The sequence below is a fragment of the Lithohypha guttulata genome (genome assembly GCF_036872675.1).
Source record: "Lithohypha guttulata strain CCFEE 5908 chromosome Unknown scaffold_1, whole genome shotgun sequence".
Classification (NCBI taxonomy): domain Eukaryota; kingdom Fungi; phylum Ascomycota; class Eurotiomycetes; order Chaetothyriales; family Trichomeriaceae; genus Lithohypha; species Lithohypha guttulata.
In genome coordinates this window covers 5,208,100-5,228,414 of record NW_027042750.1, presented here as the reverse complement: position 1 = coordinate 5,228,414, position 20,315 = coordinate 5,208,100, and the positions used below count along the sequence as shown (strand labels likewise).

Below are 20,315 nucleotides of genomic sequence, written 5' to 3'. Positions count from 1 at the left end.
AACGCAGTATTAGTCGTAGTGCCGCACAAGGTTACCGACAGGAAATATTCCTACTCATTTCTCTCATTCAGTAAAACACATACCTGGTCAAAAACGCCGCCAACTCCAGCTCATTGTGTCATCAAAGTATTCATAGCATGATCTGCAGTTCTCACCATCCAACTCTCTTTCTACCTCGATGCTAAGAAGCCCTCAAAGCCCTCAGACGGTCTCCGAGACCAGCTTCCCTTTCTTGCTCTGTCGGTACCTCTGGCTCTGGTAACTTCCCACTCTGTAATTCTTGATTCAGCTCCACACCAGCTTCGTCCGCTACTCTTGCCATCAACGCGTCTACCTCACCGTGTCCCTCCACACCAACCTGCTGGCTCTCCACACCACCTGCGACATTCTCGTAATAGCCACTCACCACATCCAGATCTTCAAATTGAGATTCGAACTTCTCCATAACCGCACCTATCTTCTCGAGGTCCATGCTCTTTAATGCAATGTCCATGCCTCGTACAGTTTGCGCCATCGACCCAGTCACGGTACGCATAGTGATCGCCGTCTGAACGCGTGCAGCAACGGCGTCGATACGGGCCGCCAGTGTAAGGAGTTGAATGCGCTGTTGTTGGTTGCGGACGCTATTCGTGGCATATAGCTTCGCGATTTGTGGTTGAGGAGGTGTTTGTGTCAGAGCTTTCTTGATTTTCGCTTGTTCGGTTCGGGCATCTTTGTCGGCTTTTGCGGCCTGTCTATTGAGTTGTTTGGAGGTAAACTGTTGGCAAATTGATCAGTATTAGTGCTGCCTGGTACCCAGAAACGTGAAATACCTTGAGGTTAAATAGGGCCTTCTCGAGGCCCGACATGATTGCTGTGGATTTCTAGCCCAAGCCGTAGATCGTACAGATGTATAGCTATCGTCCTTATAGCGACGATTTGAAATGTGTGGTCGAAGCACTCGTGATCTCCAGGTCCCGGCTGCTGAATTAAGCGACTGCAGGACTTGTGACGGCTGAGATGGATGCGTAGGGTGAAAAAGAGAGGTCACGCTGCCAGTGGCAGAGGAATCTTCGCTCAAAGTGTATCAGATCGAGGTAAAAGAGCCTGTACTATGTAGATATCGGCTGATTTCGGTCACTTCAAGTTATTACGAGACCAACGATGAGATGAGAAGCGCCTATGACGAAGGGCAGTGTCTATCGGCCGACCTGCCGTTCTTCACATTCATGGTCTACCCGTCACTCCATTTCACGGTAGAACAAACAGTAAGTAAATAGAGGCAGCAAGACATACAAGCTGACTTATTGAAGAGGGACAGTCCAAAGAACCACAGGGACAATTGTCGCACTCTAAGGTTAAGTCGACTCGCTGTTCGGCCACCCTTCCTCAATATCCATCAATTCTACCTGAATTCTATTCAATCACATCGCACAGCTATGTATTCCTTCAGGCCCAAGTTCATTGTATTCACTTCTGGTCAAGAAGCCTTTGCTGATGCCCTGGTCAACAATGAACACAACCTTGGCTGCGACCTGGGCTCCAAGAAAGTTTGCCTCTTCCATTCCAGCCACCGATGGATCCTTCCACTCAGGAAAGTACTCGGGTGCTTTTACAGTTTTCATACTGGTAGGTGATTGTGACATGCCTCTATAGCTCTGATGCTGCATTTGATCCATGGCTCCTAGAGGCGTATAGCCACCATGTAGATGCTGCTGTTGCAGTTGACCAGGCACCTGCAGATGCTGACCAGGCTGCATCATATTCTTAGTTGCCGCAACAAGAAGTGGATTGACACCTGAGCCAGTGTGATGTTGTGCACTGCTCGCCTGACCCGGGATTGGTGTGTTCGTGCCGCCGGTCGGTACTGGCGTGGAGAAGGTTGAAGGTATTTCGGATGTGAATATTGTGGTGTTGGATGGCGAAAGTGTATATCGTGCTGATAGTGTTTCCACCAAGGCGTTTGTGAAGCCCCTAACTTTACTGCCATTGCCCACTACTATCAGGTTGTCCCACAGCGCCGACCGAGCAGATATATCGGGAACAGCCATGATAGTTCCATGCACTGCACTAGCTATCCTTTCCAATACATTGTCTGACGACTCCGCGGATGATGTGGCTAGCAGGAATCTTTCTGGTCCAACCTCGACCTCTCGCTTTCGCTTCCGGCTCCTCGTCGAAGTATCTGAGTGATCCAACGTCGGAGCAGGATAGTCCTCGAAAGTGAAGCTAGCAGTGTGCTTGTCGGAATTTCGTAGCCTGTTTTGCTTGGGTGCCTCGACAGCGCCTCCTTTTTTCTTTGCTTCTCTTTCCGCCTTTTCCCGCTCTCGCTTGGCCAATAGCTCTGCGGCATCACTTCTGGCCACAATAGACGCCACGTCGAGCACACCCTCGTTTTCTTCCTCTTCAGTAGTGCCCACCTTACTAGCTTCCCCGTTTTGTGCTGCCTTTGGGACAACCTCAGAAGGATTCGGTGGAGCTTCAGAGCCGGTGCTCGCTGCGGCGAGAGGATTCGGGGCTGGTTGTTGAACGACTTCAGGCGCCTGTCCTGGTAATGGTACTCCAGCTGGCAGGATCTCGCATATTGCATTGCGCTTGACCTGCTCAGCCAGCTCATTTAGATCCTCGATACCTTCGTATCTCTCCCTCTGCTTCTCAAACTCTTCTCTTAATCTTGCTGTAAGGGCGCTTCCACCACAGCCCTCGATGGCTACACCCCTGCCGATTTCGTTGACAACATAATCCGTTATTGCCGTAACATCACACTTGTCCTGTCCGACATCTATCACACAAGCACTCTGCACACCAAACCCCCAGGCGGCGGCCAAAGCGCTGTCCATGATACATAGTGCTGGTATTTTCCAGCTCTCGAAGAAGTACTGAGTTATGGTTTCCTTATCTCTTGCTGTCCAGCAAGGCTGTGAAACCACTAATACTGGCATGTGGAAGGGGGGAGATATCATTTGGTATATATGCGACAACAGGGCGAAGAAGCAAGGCCAGTTCTCAATACGTCCAGACTGAAGAGGGTATACTGCATTCGCTGACGTGTATGGATCATCGTAGTATTCTGTCTCTTCATCTTCTGCCATCGTAGTGTCAGGTTGTGGCTCGGCGGGTTGGACCGCACCTGTCGAGTCTGAAGGGAGGTTCTCCATCTTGGTCTCATGATCGCTGGTTGTCTGGCCGTTGGTCTCTGGCCGCGGTTGTGCTCCGTCTATCATTTCTACATCCTTTGGCTCTGCTGTTGTGCCATTCACATGGCCATTGATCTGCTCTTTCACTTTGACCTTCTCGCGTACGAATACAGGTTCCCACTCCCCATCTTTGAGGCCCGGAAACATTCGTGTTGGAAAGCGCCATCGTGGAGGTGTAAATGTTTCTGGTAGGCCAAGTTGTGTCTGGGTAATGGCCGAGCCAGGCGCTATTATCTTTATAATTGTTAGACTTGAATGCACGTGGTATGGCCAATACGAGCATTATTGACAGGCGAGTACAGTCGAAATAGGCCTCAGTGCAGGTCACGAGGAAGTGAAGGCGCACTTACTAATACGTGCTCATCTTTGAAAGGCGGCATTGCCGGCGAAGCGGACGTACCGTCCTTGTGGTTTCAGTGTTAGAGAACCAGCAATCACGACCTTTGAATTGTTGCGACAATCACATGCCCGCGTCGCAAAAGAAGCGCGAGTGAGCAACGCGCCTGAATTTGGTAAATGCGGAAAGGAAAAGCGGTCGCGTCGAATAGTTGCCGGTATCGTGTGACAGATCGACGCGATATGGGTAACGGCCATGGACATTCCTAAAGCTACAACCTTCGCTCTTCAAAATCATCATGTCCAGGACTGAGTAGAGTTAGGCCAGGATTGAGATCTGCGAACCTCTCCTTTCATTCATATGTCAAGGTTGCTACGAATCAAAACCCAAATCCTGCATGAGGGAAAGAAGCTAACAAATCAAGAGTGCTGAGGCTTGTATAGAAAAACATTGCTTCGTTCATTCATCGCCTAATGAGCCTCGACTATGGAGGGCATCGAGGATGAGACGTGGTCACTACCATCTATAATGTGAATCCGAGGACTCGGGTCTACCTCATCGTACAAACTGATATGCCTCTTGACTGCGCCAACATCAACGCCAACCTTTCCCGTCTCTGACAGAGAAACCTGATCAACCTTGCCATTCGTCCTTAATTGCATCCTAATATTGAGATGCTCATTGTTCAACCACTGTATAGACCACTTGATAGTCATTAGACTTGCCACCGCCCACCGAGAATCAGCGTTAGCTGTCCAGTTTTCTTCAGTCAATCTCTGCTGCAAAGCCTTGTCTGCGGCCATCGTCAAGAGAGGCGCTAAACTGGGATTGCAAGCCAGAAGTCGACTGAGAAGTCTGATTCGGAAAATCGCTGGTTGTGTCGGCGTCGAAGGCACCGAAATCAAAATATGTAGCAGCTGAAAGTTGTTCAGGACAATCTGTTCCAGCTGTGAGGTAGTCGTTGCCAATGCCTGCTCCAAAGTCTGGAAGAGACGGTGGATCGACAAGAGCGTTGAAGTTGAGTGAGTTGAGGATGTCATCGCAACTATTAGGTAGTGAATTAGGGTCAAAAGTGTATTCACCAAAGAACTCGGTTCCAATAATCGAAGCTTCTTCTCCAAAACCGGCTGACACTGCAGGTCACACAACACCACGGCAGGATATTGTGTCATACCGGATTCAGGAAGAGTAGCGGACGATAAGGTCACCTGGCCCATATCAAGTTGAGGGGCAAGATATGGAGTGTCCTGTTCTGATATTGATGAAGGTGTAGGTTGTGATAAAACTGGTGTGTTTGGAACTTCAGGTTCTAGTTTGACTGACAAATCGACTGAAGGAGATGGTGCTGTAAAATGAAACGTGTCTAAGAGACCATGTGCTTGTAGAAGCTGTTTCAGCTGAGCGTTCTCGGCCAACAGGTCAATATTCTGTTGTTCGAGACCCGCCTGAGCAGCTTTCTGTCGTTGTCTGGACTTGTCGGCTGCCCTTCTGTTTCGGAGAATTCTTTCGTTCTTCCGCTGTTCCTTCTCTTCGGCAGTCTTGGCTCTCTTTCGTGGAGGGAGAATAGGAACTATCTCCGGGACTGGTTGACCCCAAGCCTTGCGTTTTTTCTTTTGTGGCTCAGGCTTGAGGTCAGAATCGACTGTCGTCTCTGCATCAGAAGAAGCAGCAGGCGTTGGATACTCCTCGAAGGGAGAGTCCTGTCTCAGAAAGGCGGCGTCGACATATGAATCCATCTTGGTCATAAAAGATGTGGTTTTCTGGCAAGAAATGCCAGATCACAAAGAGTGACTCGTGGTTTTGTAAAGGCCGAAAGACCACGTTGCGTTTATCTTAACCACATCACTCCAGGTGGGGTACAAATAGGCAGACACAGTCTCAAGAACTCGAGTCGTAACAAGAGAGTGAAATGAAATTGGCTCGCAGCATTTGCAAGTGTATGGTTGTGGTGAACTCGTTCGCTGGGCAGGCACGACGGTTATTAAGGACAGATTGTCATTTCCATCATAATCAGAATTGGCCCCTGCTTCAGCCGTGGAGCCCGGAATAGCATGGCGGTCAGGCTTGTGATCAACACTGGTTTTGGCTGCTTGTCCGGCCAGGTAATCGGCCGCGACCAGCCATTCTTTGCACGGAACCTCGTGGAATGCTATCTGCACCCCCTGCGTCTCAGCTCGCTTGAGCCTTCGCCAAAGGGGTGCCCCTGACGTGGTGACCCACTGCAATTGGTTATGTGTGCTTGCCAATCACATGTGAGCAGTTGCTCGTGCAAGCCTGTCTCCCCACAACTCCTCCGGGAATTTTGGAATCGGCGCCTTACAGTATGAAAACCAGATGGACATGCTGCTTTTTTCCTATATACGCACTTCACGCATAGACTGCTGGTGTGTCAGGCTACAAGTGGCAAATCTAGCGACCGATTGTATCTAAGAGAACTAGACACCTACCATACTTGCCCCGTCAGTTAGTTAGTTACCGCAGAGATTGCGGCCAAAGCACATATTGGCTCAAATCTCATCAATATATTTTCGATATTTACTGTTGAGCACGTTCACCAATCGTCCACTGAGAGATGCTCACGCCAACCACTGGCACTTGCCATGTAACAAGTGTAAGAATTTTATGCACTTTCTGACAGGTCAGTGATGACCGCAAACTTTCATGGCAAACTACCATGAGACTATAATGCAGGTTCTTTGTTCATCGACAATTGATGACGAACACTTGGAAGCTCGTTTCTTAGTTAACAGAAAGATGCAGCGAAATGCAGAACCTGGAAAGCAAACTGTAATGCTCTTACGAATTTACGCAGACAATATGCTGTGTTGGCAGACGAAAGCCCTGCATTTACCCGTGAACGATGTTGACAAAGCTCAACTGGTGAATACATTTCTCTCGAGGAGCTTGACAGTCTGACAATTGAGTAGAAATATGAGATCGGAATGGTTGTCTTTTCACGTTCATCTACTCCCTGTCCTCTTTATCTCTACGCACCTTACGACTTTTGGGCAAGAAACACTGGTGAAAAATTTCATGCTCGACTGCAATATCTTCGTGTTTCGATCCTCGAAAGCTTCTGTTCAAAACCTTGAACCCCATGGCAAAGGCTCGGTTGTCCTGATTTAATTAAGAAGACAGAGATGCAGCATGTTCGCACGAATGAACAGTAGCCAGTGTGCAGCACAACATCAGTCTCATCGCAGGCTGGACGTGCACTACGGCGCATACTGACTGAGTTTGTGTTGGACAAACACTACTAGATGGCACTTCTTACTCTCTACCGACTGAAAACTCGTTGTTTCACTCATGGTTTGTAGCACAGTCTCAAGAACAACGTTATCACAATGGCGAACAAAACACTTTACGTCCATATAGTGCCTACACAATATCTCACATCTTTGTTTTCGCAAACGAGCTTGTTAACCAAGCTCGGTGTTCCGAATGACATGATTATATATAATTACTTTAACATGGCAGGTAAATATAGACTTGCTAAATTTACCAAGAAACCGAGAAACCGTTGAACGCTCAGACCTTATCCATCAACACTTGCCAACCGCAACAATGCAAGGAATTTATTTCGATGAAGGAGCTGGCTTCGTATTAGTCTCATCTCTAGGACAAGGCTCATATGGTAAGACGTCGGTCGTTCGATCTGTCAAAGACAACAAACTCTACGTCCGCAAAGAGGAGTTGACGACACACGAACACAACAAAAGCACGGGGCGCAACAGAGAGGTTGCACATGCAATGCTCGCTCAACACCATCCTGGCGTTGCCAGAGTCGTTGGCTGGGCCAACTACGAGAAGTACACGAAGGGACCGGTTTTTGTGGTTAGCTACTGGCAATACTACAACGCTGGCACATTGGCAGGTCTTTACGAAACGGCGGTCCAACACAGAATCTTCGTCCCGGAAAGATGGGTATGTCTCTGGCTAATTTCCATGATGAGTGCAATCATTGACATACATAAAGCAGGGCTTGCTCATGGCGATGCCAAGGATCAGAATTGGTTCCTGCATCGGCCAGGTCCTGGTAGACACCCTGTGGTCGTTCTGGGAGATTTTGGCACTAGCTATCTCCAGGACGAAGAGGATGTACCCTTTGAATTCCCTCGAAGTGGTGGGCACGAAGATGGAACCTGGACCGATACAGTACGGGGAGATTTCAAGCAGGTCCTGTGTGAAGCAGGAACTATGCTGCATCTCTGCGACGCCAGTCCGCAAATGGATTCAATCGTGCAGAGGTTGAGGAACGGGATCTATGAAACCAAGAACGAAGACCTGGAAGAAAATATGTCATCCGTCTACGAGGCATTAAAATGGCATCTGGCTGACACACCAATACCAACAGCGGAACAGATGGACCAGCTCGCACAAGATAGCACACCCAAACTTCCTTTCCTGCCATATACGGAAGAGGTAGATATGGCAAATCTCAAGACATGGATGATGGCGTCTCACCTTCACGACGACAAGATTACTCTCCGGCTACCACCTCAATGTCGCCGCTTCGTTGGTCAGCGAGTCATTGCTGACGGTGACTGGGATCCGCGTCTTATGTCTGACCAGCAGCCTAGTTTGCCCAGGGAGCACGTTCGAAGCGTCAAGAACTTCGAGTACAAATGGTGGTGACAGTGTGTCATGCCATGGGTGATTCAGAAGGCGACACGTCAATGGACTGTGGCGCAGGTCAAAGGGAGGTCGCTTACAGCTATAAAAGCGAGTCTGATCATGTAGAAATTAGAACGTTAACTTTCAATAGATTTACCAGTTACCCAAATTCATATTCATCCTCTGAACTCACACCCTCAGTATTTCTCTAGGCTCAAATTCGAGACTAGGTTTGCCCCTCAACTCTCAGTCGCAGGATCTAGCCTCATTGACCAGAACATAGAGCCACCCGCATATACTCAAACTAGACCACTGTCATCCTTCCTCCCACACACCATGCAGATCACCGCCTTCCTCACGATCATCGCGATCGCAACCAGCGCCCTCGCCCACCCTCTTAAGATCAACGAAAACCCGGTGTGCGTCGGTATCGCGGACAAGGACTTGCCTCCCTGCGAGGATCCGACGACAAAGAATGTCCGCGTCCCTAGAAAGAAGTGCCTATTACCGGCCTCTATGAACCGTTTCAATTGTTGTCAGTTTTGCGAAGTATAGTGGTTCGCGGCCAGAAGTGACCACAGAATTAGCTGCTTGTTGGAGATGGGATAATTTGTTGCTTGTGGGGTGATCAGTGTTCTTGTCATTGATGGATTGTGGACAGCGAGATGAAGTTTTGATTCTGGTATATATTTATACAGACATATGCTTTGCTGTTTTGTACATTGTCTTTCGGAAGGTGGTTTGGCTCTTCAGGCTGATTGGATACCTATTGCTTTTTGTTATATCTTATTCTCTAGCAGGCCCCTCAGTTGTATAGCTTGTCTGCTGTTGAGTGGCACAAGAGCAACATGCCACTTTTCGTTCTCCTTTGCATGGATTTCATCTGTAGTATGGGCCAGTGTTCTCCTACGACCATCCCGTCCAATATCAGAAATTGCAAGACGACTGACATATGCCCATTGACCCCAAGTATTTGCGGTGGGAGGGGCACAGGATCGTCGATAAGGACCGTATCCTGCTATGGTGCCGTTGCGGCCATGGCATAGAAAAGTGTCGACGACCTGACGTGTAGACGGCGTCAGTGGCAGGTTCTGAACAGCAACCGGTGGCACGATATCCACGACATAGCCCTGGTGAGCGAAGTCTGCTATCCGTTCCGCTCCTAGATTCGCAAGTCGAAAATGCACATTGGGCTCCGTGGCCCGTGGTTCCTGGTCGGGATGATTCAGTTGTTGCGCAGGACTGTTCGGGTCGCTATCTCCGCTTGGTGCCCCGTGTCCAACGGGCCGAGGACGCTCTGCTGCACCACGAGAACCACCCTCGTAATGACCTCTGAGAAGTGGCATGCAGTGGTGATCTCGCAGGACGTTCGTGTCAGAACCAAGTTCTGACTCAGCCATACTCTTCAACAACTTCTTGAGGCGTGCTTCTCTTAAGCTTCGAGGACTTGGTCGCAACGGTGGTTGCATGCGATGTTGACGTCCTGAACTGTTTTGCGTAGGGGATGTCACGCCTGCTTGTGGACTTTGCATAGTCGCTCTCGGCGAGACGCAGAGACTTCCACGGATCGCGAACTTGTCAGTGATTCGACCTGGTACAACCTCAATACTGAGGTTCTTGTGTCTTCTTCGTAAGCGGCGGCCCCCCGGCCGTTGAGTGCCTACCTTTCCTGCCATATCAAAACTCCTGATGGCTGTGGTGTTTGCTGAGTCCGACGGCACATTCGAGGCCTGCAGCGCATGTCTGGTGCATACTTTGTTACCATCATTCAGATCACCATGGATGTCTAAGCCTGGTGATATATCGCTTGCCTCTGTGCTTGTATGTTTATTGCTTCCACTGAGAGCAGAAGAGCTTGGATCTGTGCTGCCGCCACTGCCAGTACTAGCATTTCTGGCTCGGGCGTCCCTGGTTCGTGGTCTAGACGAGGTTCGCTTGTGGATTCGTTCAAGTGGGTTAGCGAGAGTTTCCTGTTGGGAGTGTTGCTTCCTGTTGGTCTGTGTTCGAACCAGGAGTGTGGTGACCATTGTTTCGTTGCGTCAATTTTCCAGTTTCGCAGCCGACCAGGAGGTCCGTACAGATATGACAAACGAAGACTGCGCGCTAAAAGAAAGACACAAGGTACGTGGACGAATATGCGCCAAAAGAAAATGCGAATATTACCTTTGTTTGGTCAACATCGTGTTTTGTAAGTACAGGATTAGCAGCCACGTCTTTGTTTCTCGAATTGCTGCCATACCTACGATATCCTTTGGTGATGATTGAGGACTCGCACCAGCAGTCGGAGGAACCTAAAGATAAATATCGCTTTCAACGATTTTTTTCTCCAGGACTGCATGAGACTTGATCGGCATGTTTCGCTCGATTGCCTGTAAGATTGCTTGAGTTCTCAATCAAAAACTTTTTGTCATGAGTGTTATGTCTTCAATATCTCCTAACGCATGATGGATACCTGATCGTCTCTGTGCTTACTCAAGCGCACTCAAGTACGTGTTCCATAGATATATCTGTTTGGACCACTCGATCCCGGTGGAAAATGAATTCCACTCGGCCTAGTATCATATCTGTCAATTTGTCATGTTTCCGATCATCATTGTAGGAAGGAGATTTCATCATTGCTTAATGAGAAACATGTGTTGTGTGGGAGCCTACTGTCCTCAGCTTTAATAACGACTTCTCGAACACTACAGCTCTCGATGATTAGCGCAGCACGAGAAGATACCGCGCAAGCTCTTTCTATGATTCGCACATCAACCGCGTGACGTCACGCGTTGCAGCGCGAACAGTTATCGTTCCTGGCCTCCTGGTCGACATCGTCCACTCGTGAGCTTTTCACATGAAGGCAGTACCTTCAACGGAAGAAATGGTGCTCTAGTTGTAAGGCAATTAGGTTCTTTGTGTTCGATAACAGTTTTGCTAAAACACCACTCCTGCGTATACATATCTATGCTTCCGGACGTGAAACATGATGCCGTCTCAGGAAGCAAGCAGCAATGTATGACTCCAATAGTCACGTTTGTGAAGCGAGCTTCGATCGATCCTGGAAAGGCTAGCTTCGGCACAAGTCGCCAGGATTTCACTTCCGAATTTTTAAAAAAAAACTAAGATTCACTTTTTTGTAAACATGGATGACACCAAGATATTTCCGCAGCATTGCTCTGACGCCATGTTGGGATCCGCTTGGGTTTACAAAATGCTTCTCGGCACATTGCCCAAGTGCTGGACGATCTTCAGGAGGATTGACTTCTTGTCTTGATCGCAAAACCTTGTTGTAGCCTCTTGTTCACGATAGGATTCACCATGTCTGAAGAGAACTTCTGCCTTCTTCAAGGCTATGAGTGGAATGTCCCTGCTGACCAGAAACACTATACTCGTCTGACGAATGCTCTGCAGGATCTGAAGGATATTGGCATAGACAACCTTTGGCTGCCACCAGCATGTAAAGGCGCCGAAGGACCAAAGGCTAATGGTTTTGATATCTATGACTTATACGATCTAGGCGAATTTGACCAGAAAGGTGGCAAGCCAACTAAATGGGGCTCGAAGGAAGAACTTGTCGCGCTCAGTAAGAAGGCTGAAGAGTTGGGTGTCGGCCTCTACTTCGACGCAGTGCTCAACCACAAAGCAGGTGCCGACGAGAAGGAGAAATGCAGAATTCAGGAAGTCGACGAAGATGACCGAAACAAAGATATCGGTGAACCCCGCGAGATCGACGCCTGGCTCAAGTTCAACTTTCCTGGCCGCAACGGAAAATACAGCAAAATGACTTGGAATTGGGAGCACTTCTCTGGCACTGACTATGACGCTGGTAACGATAAGCATGGTATCTTTCGTATCCTGGGAGAAAACAAGTATTGGAGTCAGTCAGTTGGAAGCAATTGGGGTAACGCCGATTTTCTCATGTTCGCTGATATAGACTACTCTCATCCTGAAGTCATAGAAGACACTGTGAATTGGGGCATCTGGGTCGTAAAGGAGCTGAACCTGAAAGGGTTCCGTCTGGACGCTTGCCAGCATTATTCAGCCCGATTCATGAACGAATGGGCAACAGCACTAGAAAAGGAGTTTGGAAAAGACAAGATCTTCTTGGTTGGTGAATTCTGGAGTCCGAAAGTGGAACCAATGATCGAGTATCTGGACAGGATGAAGCACAAATTTGCTCTATACGACTCACCTTTAGTGTACAATTTCTCTCGGCTGTCAACTGGTGAAGACAAGGATTTGCGCAAAGTCTTTGATGGATCACTCGCTCAGGAACGTCCCGCCGATGCCGTCACCGTTGTTACGAACCACGACACTCAACCAGGGCAGACGATCGAGACAAAGATGGAAGACTTTTTTAAACCACTGGCATACTCCTTGATCTTATTGCGCAAGGAAGGCTATCCATGCGTGTTCTATGGCGACTTCTACGGAACGAAGGGCGAACAGGCTGAGTCACCTGCTTGCGGCGGTCAATTAGGTGACTTTGTCCTAGCTCGCAAGCTGTATGCATATGGCGACCAGGAAGACTACTTTGACAAACCCGAGTGTATTGGTTTCGTTCGACGTGGCACCAAAAACCATCCCGCTGGACTGGCTTGTGTAATGAGCATCGCGGACGATAGTGAGATCAAGATGACTGTAGGTACAGAGCACACAGGTGAGATCTGGACCGACGTCCTCAAATGGCGGAAGGACGAGGTTAAGATCGACGAGAATGGACAAGGCGTCTTTCCCTGTCCAGGCAAGTCAGTGTCGATATGGGTGAAGAAGGATGCAGCCGGACGCGATAGATTCGGTGAATTGTGAGTACATTCCAGCTCAATTCACTTACAAGCACTGACCTCAAACAGCAATTCCAAAATATACGAAGCGGCCAAATGAACACGAGCCACGAAAAGAGCAACCAGCTAGATTTCATGACTTTCATCAACTACAACAAATTTTCGACAATATATCGATAGGGATTCAAAATGTTCTGTATCGTGGCTGGAATGGTTGCGAAGGCCTAGCCACCAGCAGATATTCATTCCAGTTCGATCCATATGTAGCAGTGAGTTATTGGCGTTCTTCCAATTTGCAGTCGATGTTCTCATCTAGAGGTTGGTGTTCTCAAAAAGCGTTCATAGGACATTATACAGCTGGTAAGACATAATTGTGAATGCTTATGCGAAGCAGCTCAGGCACACGAGCGAGCTTTTGACATGCGGATGCTTCATGTTATCCTTGCGGTTGCTGGTCGGTCATTGCTTGCTGGTTTTTGCTGATGCTTCGAGATCCAGTCCCAAGTTCAGGAGACCCTGGTTGAACCCCAACCGTGTGACCTGCCACGCGTAGGATCAATTCTTATGCTTCGTCGACTGCTTACTGGCTAAAGACCACTCATATCGTCCCGAGTGAGCGTCCACTTCTTCACGATAACAACAAAATTCCTGCTCAACTGTCTACGCTTTTCGTGAATGTGTGGATTTCTCATCAAAGCCCCTCATGTCCAGGCTGATTGTTCCCTCTTGTGGATACTCATCCTGGTCTCTTTCCCCTCAATCTGAAGTCTGCAGTGACTCTGCTTGGCGTCAAGGGATCAATAAGAGTTCGTGTTTGACAGCTATATAGTAGATCGTCTTTCGTACATTCTATTCTGTCTTCAAGTTTCTCTCAATTACTCAGATCTTTGTTGAGTAGTCAAACCGGAACGTATCCACAAGCAGTACTCTTCCTCCCTCTCGACCTCTACAACACTTACTAATATGTGTCAGGTACAAACTTTGTAAGCTCTCCAGATGGAGAAGCTACAATCCTCTCGCTTCGGCTTCTTACAGCCACCGTGATCAAGATGCACAAACAGTATGCAATAAAACTGGTAAAAAGCATGAGCCGGTGTCCGTGTCTTGGGCGTATGCTACTGCTATCAGTAATGGTGGTCAGCAGCATATGTCCAAGCATGGTCTGAGATTATACGGCTCCAACTTGATCAGGATAATACCTGCGAAAGGATCATGCTTCTGCTTCTCCCTGCCCCATGTTCGCGTCTCCTAACCATGAACAGATTTCTTCCCAACAATTCAACAGGTCAACATGACTCCACCAATTGCCATCTACGATGATGCGGAGAGACTGTCTCCTGTGCCAACCAAGAGCATTAGCATAAATGGCAAGCCTGCCGTTACCTCCGGAGCTGTCACTGATGGCAATGCTGCAAGTCAGACGAAGCTCCTCGCAGAGTTTGCCGACAAATGGGACAGCTTTCGCTTTGCACCCATCCGAGAGTCTACGGTGTCCCGAGCCATGACTCGACGTTACTTCAACGACTTGGACACCTATGCTGAGTCGGATGTGGTCATTGTCGGTGCAGGCTCCTGTGGTCTCTCAGCTGCGTACACGCTTGCTAATGCTCGTCCTGATCTGAAGATTGCCATTATCGAGGCGTCTGTCTCACCTGGTGGTGGATGCTGGCTAGGTGGTCAGCTTTTCTCGGCCATGGTGCTGCGAAAGCCTGCTCAGAAATTCCTTGAGGACGTTGGAATCGCATACGAAGACGAGGGCGACTATGTCGTCGTGAAGCATGCTGCACTATTCATGTCGACTTTGATGAGCAAGGTCCTGGCCATGCCTAACGTCAAGCTCTTCAATGCTACCTGCGTTGAGGATTTGATCACTAGGTCAGCTCCTGAACTGCCTAGTGGGGTCAGAATCTGCGGTGTGGTGACCAACTGGACCCTTGTGACTATTCATCACGATGATCATTCGTGCATGGACCCCAGTAAGTCAATCCGGTCCCTCCTCCTGGCTCCTTCAATACACCGTCTGGCATCGATGTTGTTCGTATGTTTGGTATCTTGCGGACTGACAGAACATTAGATACTATCAACGCACCTCTTATCATTAGCACCACTGGCCACGATGGTCCTTTCGGTGCCTTTTCTGCCAAACGCCTCGAGTCCATGAAAGCTCTTCCCAATGGTCTCGGCGGTATGCGAGGACTTGACATGAACAGTGCCGAGGACGCAATCGTCAAGAACACTCGTGAAGTCGTTCCTGGCCTAATCATGGGCGGTATGGAGCTCAGCGAGCTGGATGGAGCGAATAGAATGGGTCCAACCTTCGGTGCAATGTGTCTGAGTGGTGTGAAGGCTGCGGAGGAGGCATTGAAGGTCTGGGAAATCAGAAGGAAGGAGTGCGCAGCATGATCGTCTGAGGACTCGACTTATTAAGACATCAATAAATAGTCAGGGTTCGTGTTGGGCTTCGGTCCCCTGAAAGGTTCACCCTGTGAACAGGTCAGCTCTGCTACACTCTTTACTAGGAGCTGCTCATCAGAACAAGATCGGAAAGAAAGCAAATTGTCAAGTCACTGTCACGGAGAAACCACCCACGCATACCTCAATGCATTCTGAAGGCCTCAAGTCTCTGGGAGATGATGCGCATGGTTGTTGGGGGTTTTTATCCAAGAGCTTGACTTTTGACTCTCTTGATTGTCCGTTCCTCTTATTGGCAGGTCGTCAGAACATCGTGTAGTTCCTGTGCTTCTCCGCTAATTGCATACACTTAAATCCACGGAAGCAGGCAAGACGTAGAGCATGTGAGATCAACGTGTTTATGTGGTGAGACAGAATCTGATGTGTCAATTGCTAGCGCTGCTGTAGCTGTAGCGTGGCTGTATTGTTCTCCGTCACGACTGAACGCTAGCAATATAGAAGGTATACGCACGATTCGGCAAATAAGTACTCGCCTTCGAAGCACCAGCTAGGACTTTAAGAGTTGTGCAGCTGCAGCATGCTACACGTACCGTATTTTGGCTCAGTCAAGTCGATTCTACACGACGCGTTCATGGTCGCAACCACTACTTCTAAGGCTTCCAGGAGGCCACAAAGCAGTTGCAACTGCCAGCCATAAGGAGAGTGCCATTTACCACATATACCAATATTCATTCGATTATTACCTGACTGACAGCTCTATGCTTGTAGGGCGACGTTCCGACGTGTTTCGAGATAGTTGTGTGAAAGTCTCGATTTCTGCTCAATTCGGGCTTCAATCTCAACCCAAGGCCAGCTATACACGTCTGACACTACTCCTCATGATCCGTGCACTCGCATGTTTCCAACGTCCGCCTTGCAAGACCTGACGTCGCTAAGCCCACACGCTCAAAACACTGTCATATCTGGAAAGATATACACTATCGCCTCCGGCACTAGTCCCGAGTCCTGAAAGCAAGCGCGCCCCGTCCTCGACTCCGATCTTGACCACGACCACAGCCACGTGATGTGGTTGCCAAACTTTGAGCAACTTCGCTGCTTTGCTGGGCGGCTTGCTCTGCCTTTCTGATAGCGGAGGCCTCGAACCGACGGGCTTGATCGATTAAAACGTCGACTTATGTTTCGCAGTCGTGCAAACACACAGGTCTATTGCGCACTGTCATGACGGCGCTTTCTGTTCATCCAATAGGTTAAGTGCTTGTTTTCGAATTTGCGCAATTCAGTCCAGGTTCAGGAAGTACCACCCTTTTTCAGAGCATGTAGAGGAGTTGGAAGCAGGGGAGAATTGTCGATCCGTGGCAGATGAGTGCTACTCATCGCTAGAGCAGCCTGAGTCGCCTCAGCCTCAGATCTCCATGCATCGTCTTCATTTGGTGAACTGCAAGTTGCTCGATCAGATCGACGAAAATGCAACTTGTGATTCACAACAAAGTGCTGATGCTCTGAAGTGTTTCGATAAGAAGGCTGCCTGTCTCATCCTGTCCGATGCTCATTCATCGAAATCATGTGGAACACTTTACTGCCGTACGTCGGCATGCACCATGGACACTGACCAGTGAAGTTGGGATGGTTTTGATGGCTTGAACCAGAGAGAAAACAAAATCGTCAACACACGAAGGCAGGAGGAACAGAACCATTAATTCTTGCTCGTTGGCTTTGCAGCAACAAACCACAAGCTAGTTGCCTGTCAAGGCAAGGCAAGTACCTTTTGGCTTCTTGGGACAAATATCAAGCAGATCAAGCGATTTGCCTTGTCTTCTGTGAGGAAGCACATTCGAGGAGTCCTGAATCACTCGGCGTTTCATGCTAGGCTCTACATGGTCGTGCAATATAGTTATTACACAATGTTTTTGAAAACAGCACGAAGCAATTATATTTCTACTATTGTGCCTCTTTCTAAGCACTACTGAAGGCAGCCTCAAAGTTATCCATGAAAGCATCGTTTTTGACACCGTCCCAAAGCTCGTCGATCTTCTTCGCCGCAGATTGACTGAGTGGTCCTTTCCTCAGATAACTAACAGTCTGCTCAATTTGCTCGTTTTTGGAAGCACCAAAAATAACACCATCTCCCATATCCGGCTTCAAAGCACCGTGGTAATTGACCCATCGAAAGGCAAGTTCGGCCTTGGATACACCCTCTTCCGATGCGACGTTACCCCATTCATCGAGCAGGGTCAGGAATGTTGGCTGATTGTACATCTTTGCGTAGAGGCCTCCGATGGCGTCGGGACTGAAGCGTCCCTGTCGGTCTTCAATGAATTTTCTGGTCTTGACCTGGGGAGCGACTAGTCAGCCAACGGAGGTCAAGCGTGCAAAGTTCTGGAATCGTTACTCACCAAGAAGCCACCTCCAATAGGGCTGTATGCATAGAATGATATCTTGTGTTGTCGCAGAAGCGGAAATAGCTCATCTTCCGCCTTCCGTGCAATGGCTGAGTAATTGCCCTGATACACACTTGGTAGCACGTAGCCCTTTTGTTTGCAAATCTCAAGTACCTCCTTGACATGACTGACTGAATAGTTGCTCAATCCGAACCTCTTAAACCCACCTGCTCGGTACGCCTCATCAATACCCCTCAACGTTTCCTCAAACTGGACACTCGTGTCAGGACTGTGCATGTAGAAGATATCGACCTCAAGGCCCTTTGCCTTGTCCACACCTAGCTTCTGCAGACTTTCCTTGGCAGTCTTGACGATGTTGTCGTAGGTTGCCCAGTTCTTTCCTGTAAAACCGCCGATCCACTTCGTGTCGACTGTAAAGCCTTGTTCGAGTGCTTTGATCCGACCAATGGCGGCTTCGGATTCGCCCATGCCATACAGTTGCGCTGTGTCGATTTGAGACACGCCATTTGACTTGAGGACATCCAAGACGTTCTGACATACCTCGTCTGGTCGATCGGCGCTGCCGAACTGTGCTGCGCCGAAGATGAGGCGGTTGCTTTGAGCTGCCATTTCTTTTGGTGGATGACGTGCAAATTGAGTAGAGTGAAATTGAGGACGCGGAATAGCTCTTGGTTGTCTACAGAATGTGACAATGGAATTTGTAGTTATCGCGAAAAAACGACAATCTAATCGACAAGCATTTGTAGATCAAGGAGGGCAGTAAGGGCTGGTAGAGTGCTGTACTTCTACCGCGGCATAGAGTTTCATTTCTGAGGTGGTACGTCAGTACAGCGTGCCTGCCCATTTGTAATCCAGATCAACAAGCGGCGTGTTCAAGGCATGGCAAGCCGAGATATGTTTTGGTAGGTGCAACTCTTGCTCGCTCATACGATATCTCCGGGCGTAATCGAGCTGCTCGTCTGGCGGCACGCTTCCCTTCGTTGCTACACTGGCAGTGCATCTCGTGTTGCTAGCGTGGTATCCTCCTACGTCCTGGTGGGGTATGTGAACGACGGTGCTTCTGGTCATGCGGGTCATTCCAGCCTCTTACTGAGTAAATCCAAAGCTTGAAGGTGATCAAGCACGGCGGAGTTAACCTTCCGAGCCTTCACCTTTTCGACAAGCAGATTTAGTATGCCTCGACCGAACTCATGCTGCAAAACATAGTGCTTACTTGGGTTAAAACGTGTGTCCTGTCGCATCATCTACCTTTTACAGACAACAAAGGATGCAATAGACCCCGAGTAGGACGCCCTAGGCAGGCAGCAAGATTGCAACTCACTTTCTACTGTCTCCTCTGCCATAAGCTATTCGGACGAAGTCGGACCAAATCAACGACGTGCGCTGACTTCGCGGCATAGAATTGCAAACTAGGAATCGGCGCGCATGGGACAAGAAAATTGAGCTTTTCAGCATGGGACGCTGCAGTGCTCAGTTCAAGTTTTCTCCAGTACAGACCGTTTGGTCTTTGAGATGAATCCCCAGAATGATTGACGGCTAACACGAGTAGCGCCCTTGATGGAAGCAAGTTTCGGAGCGGCGGGACTAGAGGCGACCTGCGACGCGATATTGCTGTCCAGGTCGTGAGGAACGGACGCGTCTGATTTACTCAAGTTGTTACAGACAGCCGATCGAAGTCGCCTTTGCACTCAACACGCGAGACGTTAGTGTTCTTGGCGAAGGAGCTTGGTTCTTTTGTATCACTTTCAGGTCAGATGAGCTGGAGAGCTACTGCACCGAAACCTACCTCAGTACCACAATTCCTGCAACACCACTGTTCAGCTCGGTGTCAGTATAACAGTACATCACAAGACAGTGAGTGGAATCTGTACTTCAATTTTATCACAGGTTGTCGGTGTCTTACATACAGGCAACTCGCAATCCTGACAAAGGAAAATACAAAGGTAAGAAGTAAAGGTTTCTTGATTTGCCGCCTGTTTATATCCAATATTCAATTTTGGTTCCTCTGGCGTCTGGGACTATCCAATGCTTTTGACATCCGGCCAAACAGGGACAGACAATAAGTTAGACTGCATATATATACCGCCGCATATATCGGATCTGCAGCGCATTGGCTGCAGTCCTTTTTGTCTTCGCAAGGACACCATTCTTGCTCTTTCTTGACCTATATATATAAGAGTATCGTGGCGTCCATAGGAACGACAAGCACTTCCCCATGCACACTATCGGAAATGGTTTCAGCGTCGACAGCAGAACCATACCGTCGCCAATACTGCCGATATAGTCAACGACACGGTCTGTAATATTGTTATAGGGAAGTGCTTGTCATATCCCATTGTCTTCCAGTGCCATCCCATGGTTAGAAATCTCCTCTATTGGCCAAAGGGACGCTGGCAAAGAAACGACAACCAGACAACCTCCCCAACCGCATAGATGACGGCTGGGGGGAGAAGACAACCCCTAGGGCGCAACTCTGCCTCGGCCAGGTCTAGATATCCATCCTTACAAGCCATCATCGACCGGCCATGGCTGAGTGGTAGACTGTGTAGGGCGATTGTCAATCCTTCCCTCAGGCCGGAATATAGTATATGTATGTATATATAAGAGCTCG

At 48.8% G+C, this 20,315-nt stretch overlaps 8 protein-coding genes across 8 annotated transcripts; 3 read left to right on the top strand and 5 right to left on the bottom strand.

Annotated features, from left to right (window-relative positions):
- Positions 1–181: 181 nt before the first annotated feature.
- DID2 (Vacuolar-sorting protein SNF7) lies at positions 182–848 on the bottom strand (the record flags this gene model as incomplete). The annotated part of the gene is made up of 2 exons (XM_064896288.1): positions 182–757; positions 813–848. The coding sequence occupies 2 exons, from the start codon at positions 846–848 to the stop codon at positions 182–184; spliced, it is 612 nt and encodes a 203-aa protein (XP_064758975.1).
- A 555-nt stretch (positions 849–1,403) lies between these two features.
- ARP9 (Actin-like protein arp9) lies at positions 1,404–3,556 on the bottom strand (the record flags this gene model as incomplete). The annotated part of the gene is made up of 2 exons (XM_064896287.1): positions 1,404–3,410; positions 3,527–3,556. 2 exons carry the CDS (start codon positions 3,554–3,556, stop codon positions 1,404–1,406), a joined length of 2,037 nt encoding a protein of 678 aa, XP_064758974.1.
- A 722-nt stretch (positions 3,557–4,278) lies between these two features.
- Positions 4,279–5,249, bottom strand: HAC1 (transcription factor that binds to CRE motif; the record flags this gene model as incomplete). Its single annotated transcript, XM_064896286.1, has 2 exons — positions 4,279–4,640; positions 4,688–5,249. The coding sequence occupies 2 exons, from the start codon at positions 5,247–5,249 to the stop codon at positions 4,279–4,281; spliced, it is 924 nt and encodes a 307-aa protein (XP_064758973.1).
- Positions 5,250–7,077: 1,828 nt separating this feature from the next.
- Positions 7,078–8,148, top strand: LTR64_001908 (uncharacterized protein; the record flags this gene model as incomplete). Its single annotated transcript, XM_064896285.1, has 1 exon — positions 7,078–8,148. The coding sequence occupies one exon, from the start codon at positions 7,078–7,080 to the stop codon at positions 8,146–8,148; it is 1,071 nt and encodes a 356-aa protein (XP_064758972.1).
- A 758-nt stretch (positions 8,149–8,906) lies between these two features.
- On the bottom strand, positions 8,907–9,892 carry LTR64_001907 (uncharacterized protein; the record flags this gene model as incomplete). The annotated part of the gene is given in 2 exon segments (XM_064896284.1): positions 8,907–9,870; positions 9,882–9,892. The coding sequence occupies 2 exon segments, from the start codon at positions 9,890–9,892 to the stop codon at positions 8,907–8,909; spliced, it is 975 nt and encodes a 324-aa protein (XP_064758971.1).
- Positions 9,893–11,427: 1,535 nt separating this feature from the next.
- Positions 11,428–12,993, top strand: LTR64_001906 (uncharacterized protein; the record flags this gene model as incomplete). Its single annotated transcript, XM_064896283.1, has 2 exons — positions 11,428–12,914; positions 12,963–12,993. 2 exons carry the CDS (start codon positions 11,428–11,430, stop codon positions 12,991–12,993), a joined length of 1,518 nt encoding a protein of 505 aa, XP_064758970.1.
- A 1,191-nt stretch (positions 12,994–14,184) lies between these two features.
- On the top strand, positions 14,185–15,296 carry THI4 (thiamine metabolism-related protein; the record flags this gene model as incomplete). Its single annotated transcript, XM_064896282.1, has 2 exons — positions 14,185–14,869; positions 14,968–15,296. The coding sequence occupies 2 exons, from the start codon at positions 14,185–14,187 to the stop codon at positions 15,294–15,296; spliced, it is 1,014 nt and encodes a 337-aa protein (XP_064758969.1).
- A 1,962-nt stretch (positions 15,297–17,258) lies between these two features.
- LTR64_001904 (uncharacterized protein) lies at positions 17,259–18,313 on the bottom strand (the record flags this gene model as incomplete). The annotated part of the gene is made up of 2 exons (XM_064896281.1): positions 17,259–17,636; positions 17,699–18,313. The coding sequence occupies 2 exons, from the start codon at positions 18,311–18,313 to the stop codon at positions 17,259–17,261; spliced, it is 993 nt and encodes a 330-aa protein (XP_064758968.1).
- Between the last annotated feature and the right edge of the window lie 2,002 nt (positions 18,314–20,315).